This window comes from Guyanagaster necrorhizus (assembly GCF_019112545.1).
Source record: "Guyanagaster necrorhizus MCA 3950 unplaced genomic scaffold BT62scaffold_32, whole genome shotgun sequence".
Classification (NCBI taxonomy): Eukaryota; Fungi; Basidiomycota; class Agaricomycetes; order Agaricales; family Physalacriaceae; genus Guyanagaster; species Guyanagaster necrorhizus.
This window is the reverse complement of record NW_025064911.1, coordinates 175,894-188,504: the sequence shown is the minus strand read 5'-3', so window position 1 is coordinate 188,504 and position 12,611 is coordinate 175,894. Positions and strand designations below refer to the sequence as shown.

Below are 12,611 nucleotides of genomic sequence, written 5' to 3'. Positions count from 1 at the left end.
AAAATCATCTTAATTGTCAATTTGATCCAGGCCTCCCCGGCCATACTAACGCATGAAGTTTTCCGGGCTATACAGGTAAACGACATCGGGTATTGGAGAAATAAAATGCTAAACTAAGCAAGCAAACAACAAAGCTGAGATCACTTCAGAAACCATGAAATACGGCGATTCAAGCCTTGTCAATTAAACATCTTGCAGCCGAGGGTGATCGAGCAGGTCCCTAGCAGGCTCTTGATCTTCAGGGCGAAGCCGAAGCATGCGAGTAAGCATAGAGTTCTGGTCCATCCTCAGGCTTTTTTTTGCAGAGGAATCATTATAGCCAGTTACATCCCATTCCTCGAGCAAGCAGCAGAGGCTGGAGGATAAAATGTTCTCAGCAGGACTGGTGACCGATCGCGCTGTCACCTATCTACCCCTGGGTACCCCCCCTGGCTGATCGGGGAGCCGGGGCCGGCGACCTGCCTCCTTGGGATCTCGCTGGGGTTTCCACGTTCTCCCGGGGAAATGCGTCTAGTGTGGGGTTCTGACGTCCCCTCAGTTCCTTCCGGATACCTTCTATACATTTGCGGATGTCATACAAGTCACCGGTTCCGTGTACTCTGCTGCAGGTCTGGACTTCCTCGTTGATCTGATTCCGATGCCCACGTTCGTATATAGTGAACAAGTAAATGAGCGTCCGTCTCCAAGTTGCTAGCCATTGAGCGCTCGCAATGAACTGTCAGCGCCTACTCATCGCCCTGCTTGGGCAGACAACCATATGTCCCGATACCCTCCCTGAAAATGTCACGGCATCTTCCTCTCTGTTGGGTATCGGGGTATTGTGACGTCAATTACTGGTGCAGACGACCCTGCGAGTACTAGCACGATATCAACTCTCTCGGCGCGACGACTAGGACCTGTTCTATTTTAAGCAAATAGCCCTATCACAGATTGCTGGAGGTTCCCGTTGATGACATCTGATGCCGGGGGCACCACTACCACACTTGAGCACGAAGACAGGACGTGCAAACACTCAGATTCATAGCGATATGGCATCCGGTAGTCGAAGGATGCGAAGACGGGCATCAATGGCGGGCTTCGCACAGGAGACATGAGGCGACCATGTCCCGATGCTAGCAGAGATTGAACCCAGGGGCAAGCTAGGGTCGGTGGGCTGCAGACGACGCTCGCTCTGACGTCTGGAGTGATGCGGTCTTCTGCGACTACTTCCGGTCATCGCAGGAGCACGCGGTTTGCGAGTATGATATACGTTCCGGGTCTCTATGCCAAAATCATGGGACGTTGATTGGCATATGGTCTGTTTCTTTACTCAACAGTCACCACGCTGTTTTTGACCGCGTGTGTAGATTTTGAACTTGGAATGGATCTTACTCGGATGACCTGCTGCGTCAGTATACAAATATTATTCTTCATGATTCGGAAAATCCCTTATGCGCGTGCAACTGGAGATTCGTGAATGGAGAACGTTGTCGTTGTTCGGTGATGGGTAAAGCAACAGCGCATACCTGTATTGAGAAGAGGTTGAATGCGAGCAGTTCTGTTCAAATTCTGCTTTTCACAAAAATGGTTTATTATTGTTTCAGATGAATTCCGCACTGCTATCTACTCAAAGTCTAGCAGCTAGTCTTCTCGTTCTTGTGGTCTGTTTACTAACAGGAAAAAGCTGTTGAAGGAGACTCTGGCATCGACGCCATCAGATGTTCTGCCGCAGCTGTGCGAACGTCGGGGTCGGATTCGTACAAGATTTTCCCCAAGGTCGACGGTAGACAATCTAGTGTAGTGCATTAACTGTAAAAATATCCACAACACAACGTTTGTAGAACTATTTTACGAAAGAAGTTTTAGATATGGCCAGGCCCCTATAAATAGTCTTCTAATGTGTCAGTAGTCTTACCCGTCACGCGATCAATGCAGCCTCTACTTTGACCATCATCATTGACCACCACTTCACCGTTGCTGACGACAACGAAACAGCAGCATCAGCGCCGTTACCAGCAATCACCTTGGAAAGGAATATTCTCTTCGGAAATACCCAACTGTTAGCCGTGCCCAACAGGCGCGTAATGTGCATGGCTCATGACCGTACTGTCTTTTCTCCCTTTCCACCGTCATGGGCTCTGAACGTTCACAGGATACACTCAGAAAGCGAATGCACCTACTTGAGCGTGCGCAGTCTGGAATGTCGAAGAAACCGAAGGAAACGGATGCTGGGCACCATACGGAGGACACGTCGTTGACGGAGCTGGAATATGAGACCGGCACGGAATCCAGTGAAGATTTGCCGCAGATGTCTGGAAAGCCCTTGGTATCTCCGAATCGTTCAGAACGTGATGCTCGCGCGACCAGAGATCGCGAGAGCGAGACGTCGAGCAATCGCGCTTGGTACCAATTCGATCTTGCCGTTGTCGCAGCCCTCGTTTCGCCAGTAGGAAACCTTCTTACGGGAGGCGACCTCGTGAAAAACTTGCTGTACATCTTGCTCTTGCTGTTTTATCTCCACCAGCTCATTGAAGGTGGGTTCCGTTGCTCCTATCGAAGTCTCACTTTTCTGATCCTCGACCCAGTCCCTTGGTCGATGTACCAAAGTGCCAGGCCTCGTCGTCGCTCACCACATTTACCACCTGATCCTACTCCTGACGACATTTACAAGCAAAATGCTCATACCGAGCTGCGAAGGACGGAACTGTTCTTTTTGATTCTGGCAACGGTGTCTCCTTTCCTCGGAGCCTCTTTCTTACGCTACATCCTAGCCCAGATCGCGGGCGAAGACGTCCTCACCTGGTTCAGCACCGGCCTCTTCCTCCTAGCTACCGGCATCCGTCCATGGACGCATGTCGTCGAGCGTCTCACCCTCAGAATATCGCACCTCCATAATGTCATACACTATCCCAGCCCTGAGCAGACTACCAAAGATCTGCAGCAACAGTTGACGGACCTGAAGCAGCAGATGGCGAGGGTCGAGCATACCCTGGGAAAGGTCCGGCGGAGAATGGACGACGGAGCCGAGGCGATGTACGAGTATGTGGACGAAGCCGTGGACGTCGTAGAGAAAAGCTTGCGGAGGCATGAGAAGAAGTGTGAGAAGCAGGATCAGAGGGTCAAGGACATTGAGATTTCTGTGGATTCTCTGAGGAAAGTCAGAGGAAGGTGTCTGGACACGAGTGCGAATCATTCGCTGCTTTCGTACGTCTTACCTGCGTGGCTCGTCTCTCCGCCATCACGTCCATCTGCAGTCAAATATCCTCCTCCTCTTTCACCTTCATTCGCTACGGCGACGTCTTCTTTCGCACCATCAGAGCGCCTACCAACGATACCTGAAAATGGCAAGCTGAATTTACGAAAGCCAGTTCAGGAGCATCCTACGGGATTGGGTATGAAGCTCCTTTATGGCACCGTTTCTCTGATGACACTCCCTATCCGTATTCTGGTCGGCCACTCCTGAAATGTATAAAAGAAGTGTACTATTTACTTGCTGTCTCGTTCGATATTTATTCTGCAATCAGACCTTACCGTTCATACCGCATGCGTCATTTGTACTATTCTCTTCGTTCACGCCTATTTCCATGTATCTGGTCTTGAATTTCTTCGTTTTAGGCTACATATGTTGTGCGATTTGATTTGGATCACTGGTGTGACCCAGACTATGCAATCTCGGGGATATCATATTCGTCACACCCAGCGGCACCTAAATCTGTACGCCCATTATCCCTTGGAGCATTACAATTATCATTTTCCCACTTCAAGAGCATCCTCACAATGTCATATAGGCCATACCGTGCAGCAAACATAAGGGGGGTCTGGCCTTTGAACCGGATGGAGGACATTTTGTCGCACATCGGTCTTGTGTGGAGGGCTCGACGAGTACCCTGTGGTCACGACTTGCTATGTAGACCTACTAAAACAGTACGACTCCGAAATGCTGAAAGGAAATGACAACCCGCACCATGGCAATGATTTGCGAAACGCAGACGATACCATGACATTGCTCGTCTTTCCTGATAGTGACCAAATTCTGAAGTGGCACTAAACCAAATGTATCCGTGAAGAGTATGTAGGCAGAGGATTGTCAAGGTCGAGATAAGGCAGCGCTATTTTCTGAACAAAACAAAATTAGCGACTTCCAGAAAAAATGATATACTCTAACAAAACACAGGAGAGGAAATCAGCTTTTTCTAATCTTAAAGAAACAGCATTACAAAGCCAAAGAGGACCTTACTCGCGGCTAAGAAAACTCGAATCAGGAGAAGGAAAAGCGCAGAATTTGTATTCGCATTCCCGGCTTTCCCCGAGCCGACTTCCAACAAGGGGCTAAAAATAGAAGCCGCGATTTTTTGTATCCGCGTTACTTTCCACGATGTATGCATTCGAAATTGTTTCATGAATGTTGTTATAATGTCTTCGCTGGAGCAGGGCCACCCAAAATTCTGGTGCAAATGCCATTTAATGATCTAACATGCAAATTTCACGGCGCGTATTTTTTTATCTTTTGAGGCTTTTCGGCATCACTCTAATTTTTTTTATCGTTCTCGGTCAACTATAACCCAGGCGTTTCGTGGGTATGCCATGTGCGATCGGGTCAGTGCCATGAAATTATCCGTTCTAATACACTGATTGCCTTGCGTCACTAGAGTGTTTTGGCCCGTACTTTCGCGGTGAATCGTTAGCCTCTCGGAGCATCTAGAGGAATCAAACGCGCAAAATGTATATGCGCAGTCTTTTTAGATACTCAGTAGATGACAGTGGCGCCTCGGGCCTCAGGGATCGACTCCTTCCTCCAAGAGGTTGTTTGACACCTCAACGAGCTTCCAATCCTGGTTTTGCTCCAAACTGTCTCATCGTTGCACAAATTCGCGATTACAACCACCGCTTATGGACTTCTGGCTAATACTTGTCGTCATCTGTCGTCAATTTCGGCACTGCTACGTCCATAGGTTCTATGTGTGCGGCTTAGAGGACCGTGTTCCCAACGGCTTAGTATCGCAGCTCGGCTTGGCTGCGACTATACAAGCACTTTTTGATTTTTTTGGCCGCTCCTTGCAACTATTGCTATGAACTATGTGCACGCTCATGACGGTCAGACCATCTTAGTCTAGAAGCTGGCATTACCGCTAACCGCTCAGCCTGCAACCGTGATGACGATCCCGCTCTGGAAGAGCCATTACCTTTTCTCCATCTCTCTAGAGCTCAAACGTAGCAGATTTGCACGATATGATGGAGGAATGATTGTGGTACATCCAATGACGACGGCTAATGCCAAATATAAAATAAAAATAAAACTGCCAATCGCAGACCAGAAGGTCGAAGGTAGCCTGCAATCACACCCCTGGCGACTCCCACTGCTACATCGCTAACTCTCCTCGAGTATCTGCCAACTCCCAAACCATCCCTTTCCCTTCTCCATGACAGTTCGGCAATGCCAACAATACAAATGATACGAATGTAAACGCGAGCAAGACACGTATTAGTGCGAAAAATATATCTGAAAAGGCCGAAGTAAGTCTGGTATAGTGGTATTGATTGATAGAAAAACTCACTTCATTATAAGAGTTTGTAACAGCTAAACCCGAAGGTAAATCATGCTACAACGCATCCACTGGTGCCCGAAGAGCCGGACGCCTCATTGACGACGCCTTCCAAGGCAGAAAGTTCGTCACCCTCGACCGCCTTCTCCGAAACGATGGTTGCGACCCACTCGAAGCTGTCCATTGATGATGAGGATGAGGATGAGTACGTGTGAAGGTATGAGAGAGGTATGAAGGTATCACAAGCGGTAGCTGGAGATGAGAACCTGACATTACCCTCACTGCACCTCCTCCTTATATAGAGCCCACATAACTCAACCGGGTCTTTTCAGGTCGCACCGGCCCAAGGCTTATTGTCTTTTCCCAAAGCGCAATTAGACAACGGCTAATTTACGGTCAGGTAGTATGACCTTCCTTTTTCGGACGTGCCGCTTTGCTTCACAATAAGAGGTGAGTTCCGTATCATCGTAAACAATAAGGATTGACTTTTCTCGTCATTTGGTCCTTCCACACAAAAAGCCAGGGCTCGGAGTGGCACCCCGCGATCCTGACTTAGAATTATGCTCTCGCGGTGGGCGCCGGATGGACCATGTATGATGTATCTCGGTATGTGTAATCGCCTCGTTTCTTCGAAATGATCTATTCAATTCTCCTGCAGCTGATTTCCGGACCCGCGAAACCTCATGCTGGTTTACATTCCCATCAACTGCTTCCGTGAATAACTTGCCAATTCGTTAGGTTCTAGCTACAGATGCAAAACCCACGAGCTTCTTGACCATGGAAAAACCTTACCCGTCTAATTCTCTGCTGTCAGTGTCGGTAATTCGCAATTCAAGCGCAATTACGAAATGACATGGACGTAAACTTGCCGATCATCACTAGGAACCCGCAGGAATGTCGTATGCCTGTGCCTTACTCTAGCTGCATCTTCAAAAGCACTGGCGTGTGTAAGGATCATTCATCCATCCGAGTCAGAACGACCTCAGATCTACAGAAGCGCCTTGTTTTCAGTAACCGGTTAAGGCCCGCTCGTGCTAATCACTGTTCGCCGTGATATGGGGCCCCATTCGTCCACGAATCTTCCTATTGTTTTCAGCGTGAGTAGGTTTTCCGTTAACCCGGCCCGCTTCTCAAATGTCTCAGTTGAATTTTCGAACATGTGCCTTTGTGGAGCAAGCGGCCTTTCGGGAAAAATGTGGGCCATACACTACCCACGCTACCATTGGATGAGTTCCTTGCGTTCCATGAGCACCAGAACTCTCTGTCCAGACTTCCCGTATGATGGACGTAAGGGAAAAAAAGTGGACGCTACAAGCATCGATGTCCTTCTATCACAAGTAACCACACCGACGCGAGTGCTTGCCGATCTGCGCATCACCGCAATAGTGGCTCAGCTAATTGTTCTCATCACCCTAGAACCTGTCTGCCTTGAGACTCCATTCTCGACACCTTCACGGCTAAACCTTGTCCTCTGCCCTATCTCTCCAAGGCATGAAAGTATTCTTTTTGTTGTAATATTCACGAGAATCAAATCCGTTAGTAGAAGGCGGTGGTAATCTATCTTTGCCAGCATCACGTTTTGCCTAGATCCAAGCCTCTCATACGCAAACAGGAATTTTTATTGTGTCGAATTTCAACCTTCGCTATCTAGTGTCAACCAATGGCTCAAATTGATTTTTTAAAGTTTTAATTCACGGTTATAAATTAGCACTTGGCACTTGCACCACCCGTTTCAAGCGAAAACAATTGGGATATGTCCGCAACCCAAAATGTAGAGTTCTATAACGCATGGCGTCCTTTTAACTGACTCTGGAGTTAACCTTACCTATCACTAGGCAGGCATAGAATCCATTTCTCACCGGCCCGCCGGCAAAAGGAGGAGGTACTACACTCCATCATTATCAAAGAATGCTCGATTCCTAAATGGTCTCTGCAATGGCCAACTTGAGACTCCACATGCTAGAACTATGCTTTTTCGCTCGGAAACCTTTGTTGAACTGCATAGTTTGCGTGTGAACCTTCCGAAAGTAAACCTACCGTATCCACACACTTGACACGTCGATGTCTACCAAAGTTCATGTCGAGATTCCAATGCATACTACCAGTGCTAGGCCACGTCTCGTTCGTGCGAATGCTCCGGTCCGTGGGACAGAAAAGATAGTAGCCGAGCCTGCGAATGAGATTGATAGCCCACCGCGCGTCCCCGTACAATCCCATGCCTCATCTTACCATAGGCCTCCAGAACAGGAACGCGAACCAGACGTTGAAACAAGTTCCTTGTTTCATGGCTCTCCACTCAGAGACACGTCCACCGATGATGATCAAAACCAAACTCCCAAGGAGAAAAAGTCCAACGCGACTAGCGTGCTCATATCCCGGGCATCTGCCGAAGTAAGGTATCTCCTCACTTCTCAGATATATACGAGCCTGACAATTTCCCTCAGACGCAGTGGCCAGCTATAGCTAAGAGACTCGGGTACAAAGCGCGCCGGCCAGGGGAGAACTGGAAGGAATATCAAGAAAGATCTCTTCAGAATCTGAGTTCTGCCCTTCTCAAGGGATCCGAGCAGCACCAGGAGATCGCTTGATTAGCGTTGGACGCAGAAGAGTATGCCCATATGGTTGTAATTCTCGATCCAACAGATTACGGAGCAGGATTGGAGGAGCAGGGATAACCAAAGGCATGGAAGATCGAAAACGCTGATATAGGTGCCTGGGGAGTAAAGCCAGTCCATCGCCCCGTCCCAGTAGGTCCTCTTCTCAGAACATCGATGACCTTTCTCACAGTTTGGCGTCTTCTAGTGTCAACGATGCACCAACACGGGAATACCGTGCATATTCACAAACAGCCACCGACCGAACAACGCAGCTTGTCGGCTCTGTTCCGTGAAATTTTCACGATGCGACGGCAAGACACCGAATCGCAAACGTCCAGTTACGAAACAGACCAATTTCATAGATCATAGGGCAAACACAGCCTCGTCTAGGAAACGAAAGAACCAAGGCGAAATGGCGCTGACCACGGCCTCCTACAAGAAGCATAGGTCAAGCACTCGGGACGTCATCTGCTTCGGTGATTTTCCTTATTCCTCACCCTTAACGCCATGCATACCCTCCACTAGCACGGAATCTCAATCCTCCAGGTCCGTACCTGCCCTCATCAGTGAGTTGTGGATCAAAGAGGCGAAGGGATATGAAGTGCGCATCCAAGAACTCGAAAAGGAAGGAGAGAGATCGGCATCACTCCTCAGGGTATATCAAGGGGAGGTGCAAGCCTCAAAGCAGGGGAGCGCGAATTTCGAGGCACAAAATGTACAGCTCGGGGCGGAAATAGAAACATTGAAAGCTAGGAACGCATGGCTCGAGAAGCGGCTGACTGCCACGAAAAAGGCGTTAGAAGGCATAAAGAGAAAATTTCTGGCGAATATGATTAAAGCTGCCAACGAAATTATGGCTGGTTTTGACGAGATAGGTGCTCAGTAGGTTGGGAGCGGAATTTTTATATCACTTCTTGAAACATGTGTTCTGTATGTCTGATTTGATCCTGCTAAAATGATTCAACGGAGTGGAGTAAAATTGGCGCACATGAAGGGATTGCTTCCATACCTTCATATGGAAATTTATCAAGAACGCCCATAAGACCACTACCAACGTTCTTCTCAGCGCCTTTCCTCCGGCTTCATGGAATGCTCCGGCAGCAACGGTCCCCAATCTGGCTGCACTGTTTTTCAAGCTGGCGCCGGCGGTCAACGATATAGACTTAGAGTCCAACTCTGATATCGGGGGGTCCGAAGATGTGCCTGAACCGAGCCCTGAAATCATTATTTCTCAAGACATAACTAAACCGAACAGACGATCTCGCACGAACCGATAGGTACACCACAGCCGGTGTGAATGCATTCCTCCCGTAACTCACTCTGTCTTTCCCAGAAAACCTGGCGAAAGCTCTCTGCTCACTGTGGGTTCTAGCCCCGACTACTCAGCGAAGATTGGCGCCAATACATGAATCGTTCTCTCCGACACCTCGGCAGGGCCCTTCTCAAAGTAGCAACCGAGACTGAACTCGAAGCTGTCCAGCTTCTCATGAGCAAAGGCGAATACGCGCACCTCGTGCTGGCCATTGACAACACAGACTACTGAACCCAACCAACCAAACGTGCAAGGAACTGGCTTGTCAGTAATACCGACTTGGAAAATTGGGGCTTGGAATGCGTCAAGCGGGACCTGGGTGTGAGTGCGCGATTCCGTCTAATTGAGATTCCATCAGCTGACCAAAAGACTCTTGCGGTGCCGACGGTGCATCGAATTAAAAATCGACTGCACTTATATAAGCAGCCAACACCTGAACGGCAGTGAATGCCACCGTTTATGAGCCGTGCAGTTTGCCCATTGCGAAGGTATCGTTACACGGAAACGAAGACTCTCGTCGACAACGCTAGCCCAAAACACCTCTTCTTCGCGTCCGCTATCAAAGGAGCGTCAGTCCAACGTGATCAGATCAGATCATTCACGAGCCTGGCCCGAATCGCTCGTACTCAACCCCCGAACCGTCCACTCTCCAATTAACTCAGAAACCTTTGGAAAATTGGCACCACCTTAGGAAAAGAGGTGATGACTTTACAGCACCGGCTTAATTTAGAGAGAGAAAGTCGGCGAGCTTTGCAGAAGATGAATTTTGGCATTGGAAGAAGAAGTATTGGCTCTGCGTGCACAAGTTGATGTGCCTGAAGCTGGATCAGCAAGGGCACACAAAGGACCCGCGCGGGCTATGGAAAGGATACTAATTCGAAGGAAGAGCAAAGCCAAGTGAGAGTTCCAAAGTAATAGGATCATACTAGCTTTATTATTCATCTTTTCTGTGACTTTGTCCGGCAGCGCAGATGCTGAATGAATTTGTCAGACCCCGAGGCTGGCGCAGAAGGACCTGTTAAATCCGAGAAAATTGGCATCACAGCTCGGGAGGGTTAATTTTCAATCCCTAAATGGTTTCAACAGTTCCCACTTCAGCATGACGCAAACACAGAATTACTCGGAAACCTACATGTCACTATACAGTTCACATTGCATGGACTTTCCAATCCAAACATCACCACCGGGATCATGTTCTCCACTCGCATTCAACTTCCGGCAAATATACTTTCTGGACCACACTTCAACTTCACAAACATACCTATCATTATGGTTTCTGAGAGCTCCAATGACATAGAGCCCGATGCACAACCTCGTTTCTGCTCATCTTCCTTCTTCTACAGCCTTCGAAACAAGAAACGCGGATCGGAGGTAGTGACTGACACAGAAACCCTCTCTCCTCTCAGCGACGCGGATGAATCAACAGATGACGAATGTATCAGCAGAGAGAAGAGAATAGCCAATGGTAGTTCGGGCGTCCTCGTTTCACAACAGTGGAGGTGCGTTCCATAATTTTGATCCATCTTCGCTGCATCTGACACTTAAGGGGGCTAAGTGGTCTGGCATTGTCAGAGAGCATGGCCCGCGTGCAAGTCCAGGATCCTTCATGACTTTGGCTGGTCTCTCCTCAGTGAAGGCAACGAACGTGAACATGAAATCGTCGGCCTCGATATGAACAAAGGCGAATACGTCCACCTGATGCTTCTGCTCGATCCTATTTAATACGGTGCAACTATCAAAAAGCAAGGAGATCGTCGGCGCTGGAGAGTCGAAAATGCGGATATAAGCGCATAGGGAATGAAATCTGTCCTGTGTCCTGCACCAGTGGATCCATCCTCCATTTTCCACGAGGCGAGATACCGATGAAAATCCACCAGTGTGCACGATGTATCAAAGAGAAAATTCCGTGGAAGTTTAGATACGACGGCCGCTTGCCGAACAGTCCACTATATCCAAAGCAAAGGATAAAACGCGGGAGGAAGGACTCAGTGAGAAGCGCAAGAATGGTGAGATTGAGGAGAACGTTCAATCGAAAAAGCCGCTTCTAGACACCACAATCTCATCCACGTCCTGTTGTATCATAAGTTTAATTCATAACTCATACCGAACACAGACCTGATTGTGAGCTCCATCAGCGAAGATTCCGATGACAATGTCTGGAATCTGTGCAGGATAAAGAAAGGATATTGGTCTGAAGCGCCAGAGTCGAGTGGATTCCATGGTCCAGCACGCAGCGGCGTTCGTGATGCTGAGAGTGTACCACCTATGAGCTTCAGCTCATTCTTTGTTCAGTAAACAATGCGACATACGATCATACATAGATTCCGACAACCGAGGGTGAGTGCAGCATTAAACAGCATCTCGCAAAGATAATTCGGACTTGATTGCGAGAACCACCTACGAAGATCCCGGTATCAATGGTGACAATACCTTCATCGAATTCCAGAAAACGGATTCGGAAGCACAAATAATTCTTCTGAATGTTTTCTGTTGAATCCGGCTCCAACCTCTGCCATTCCGTCCCGCCCATGCCTGCAACGAACACCGACGATACAGACCCATCCGAGCAGACAGACCTTTTGGATGCGATGGGCGACTCGAAGTCTGAATCACAGAGCCACAGCGAATACGCTGACTCAGGGAGCCCGCCCGACCATGAAGCCGAATATGAGAATTCTCCATCAGTAGGTAATCGAGGGTTGGAAAGACACAAGATGACGATGTCCCGAGCAAACTGACAGGTGAGGTCCTCCAAACGCAATCAGTGTATCCCGCCTTCGTCCTCCGCTAGCAAACCTGGAAAATACTCTCTAATCTCTGTGGGTACCGACCTGGCTACCAGGCGAAGACTGGGAAAGCTATTGCAAAAGCTCTCTTCGAAAATTCGGGAGAGCTCTCCTCAGAGGAGCTACGGACGTGGAGCTCGAGGCCGTTACACGCGAAGAATTCAGACTCCGCCCATTGTCGCGTTTCTTCATTGTTTTCCCTTTTCAATTTGTCGATCGATACCTTTCAGTTAATCACTATCCCTGAAATGATGTTCGATGCGTTTTCGCATCTATTCTTCTTTCATCATCTTCCTTTCTACCACGACGATGCATCTTGAGCTTCCTATCGTGTCTTTCCTATTCGCGTTGCTTGTGCTCATGCCCCTTCCCTGGCACTGGCGAGCCGGGACGG

At 48.7% G+C, this 12,611-nt stretch overlaps 6 protein-coding genes across 6 annotated transcripts; 5 read left to right on the top strand and 1 right to left on the bottom strand.

The window, feature by feature from the left end:
• Window positions 1–2,110: 2,110 nt before the first annotated feature.
• Window positions 2,111–3,442, top strand: BT62DRAFT_922872 (uncharacterized protein; the record flags this gene model as incomplete). Its single annotated transcript, XM_043184440.1, has 2 exons — window positions 2,111–2,513; window positions 2,565–3,442. The coding sequence occupies 2 exons, from the start codon at window positions 2,111–2,113 to the stop codon at window positions 3,440–3,442; spliced, it is 1,281 nt and encodes a 426-aa protein (XP_043035545.1).
• Window positions 3,443–5,132: 1,690 nt separating this feature from the next.
• BT62DRAFT_1079579 (uncharacterized protein) lies at window positions 5,133–5,737 on the top strand (the record flags this gene model as incomplete). Its single annotated transcript, XM_043179503.1, has 4 exons — window positions 5,133–5,228; window positions 5,290–5,361; window positions 5,407–5,493; window positions 5,558–5,737. 4 exons carry the CDS (start codon window positions 5,133–5,135, stop codon window positions 5,735–5,737), a joined length of 435 nt encoding a protein of 144 aa, XP_043035544.1.
• Window positions 5,738–7,583: 1,846 nt separating this feature from the next.
• BT62DRAFT_1010828 (uncharacterized protein) lies at window positions 7,584–8,110 on the top strand (the record flags this gene model as incomplete). Its single annotated transcript, XM_043177694.1, has 2 exons — window positions 7,584–7,913; window positions 7,967–8,110. The coding sequence occupies 2 exons, from the start codon at window positions 7,584–7,586 to the stop codon at window positions 8,108–8,110; spliced, it is 474 nt and encodes a 157-aa protein (XP_043035543.1).
• A 421-nt stretch (window positions 8,111–8,531) lies between these two features.
• Window positions 8,532–10,123, top strand: BT62DRAFT_1041226 (uncharacterized protein; the record flags this gene model as incomplete). Its single annotated transcript, XM_043178426.1, has 3 exons — window positions 8,532–9,001; window positions 9,186–9,318; window positions 9,492–10,123. 3 exons carry the CDS (start codon window positions 8,532–8,534, stop codon window positions 9,660–9,662), a joined length of 774 nt encoding a protein of 257 aa, XP_043035542.1. The 3' UTR covers window positions 9,663–10,123.
• Window positions 10,124–10,533, bottom strand: BT62DRAFT_453300 (uncharacterized protein). The gene has a single exon (XM_043180954.1). The coding sequence runs from the start codon at window positions 10,371–10,373 to the stop codon at window positions 10,158–10,160; it is 216 nt and encodes a 71-aa protein (XP_043035541.1). The 5' UTR covers window positions 10,374–10,533; the 3' UTR covers window positions 10,124–10,157.
• A 1,426-nt stretch (window positions 10,534–11,959) lies between these two features.
• On the top strand, window positions 11,960–12,537 carry BT62DRAFT_1010825 (uncharacterized protein; the record flags this gene model as incomplete). The annotated part of the gene is made up of 3 exons (XM_043177693.1): window positions 11,960–12,115; window positions 12,173–12,394; window positions 12,448–12,537. The coding sequence occupies 3 exons, from the start codon at window positions 11,960–11,962 to the stop codon at window positions 12,535–12,537; spliced, it is 468 nt and encodes a 155-aa protein (XP_043035540.1).
• Between the last annotated feature and the right edge of the window lie 74 nt (window positions 12,538–12,611).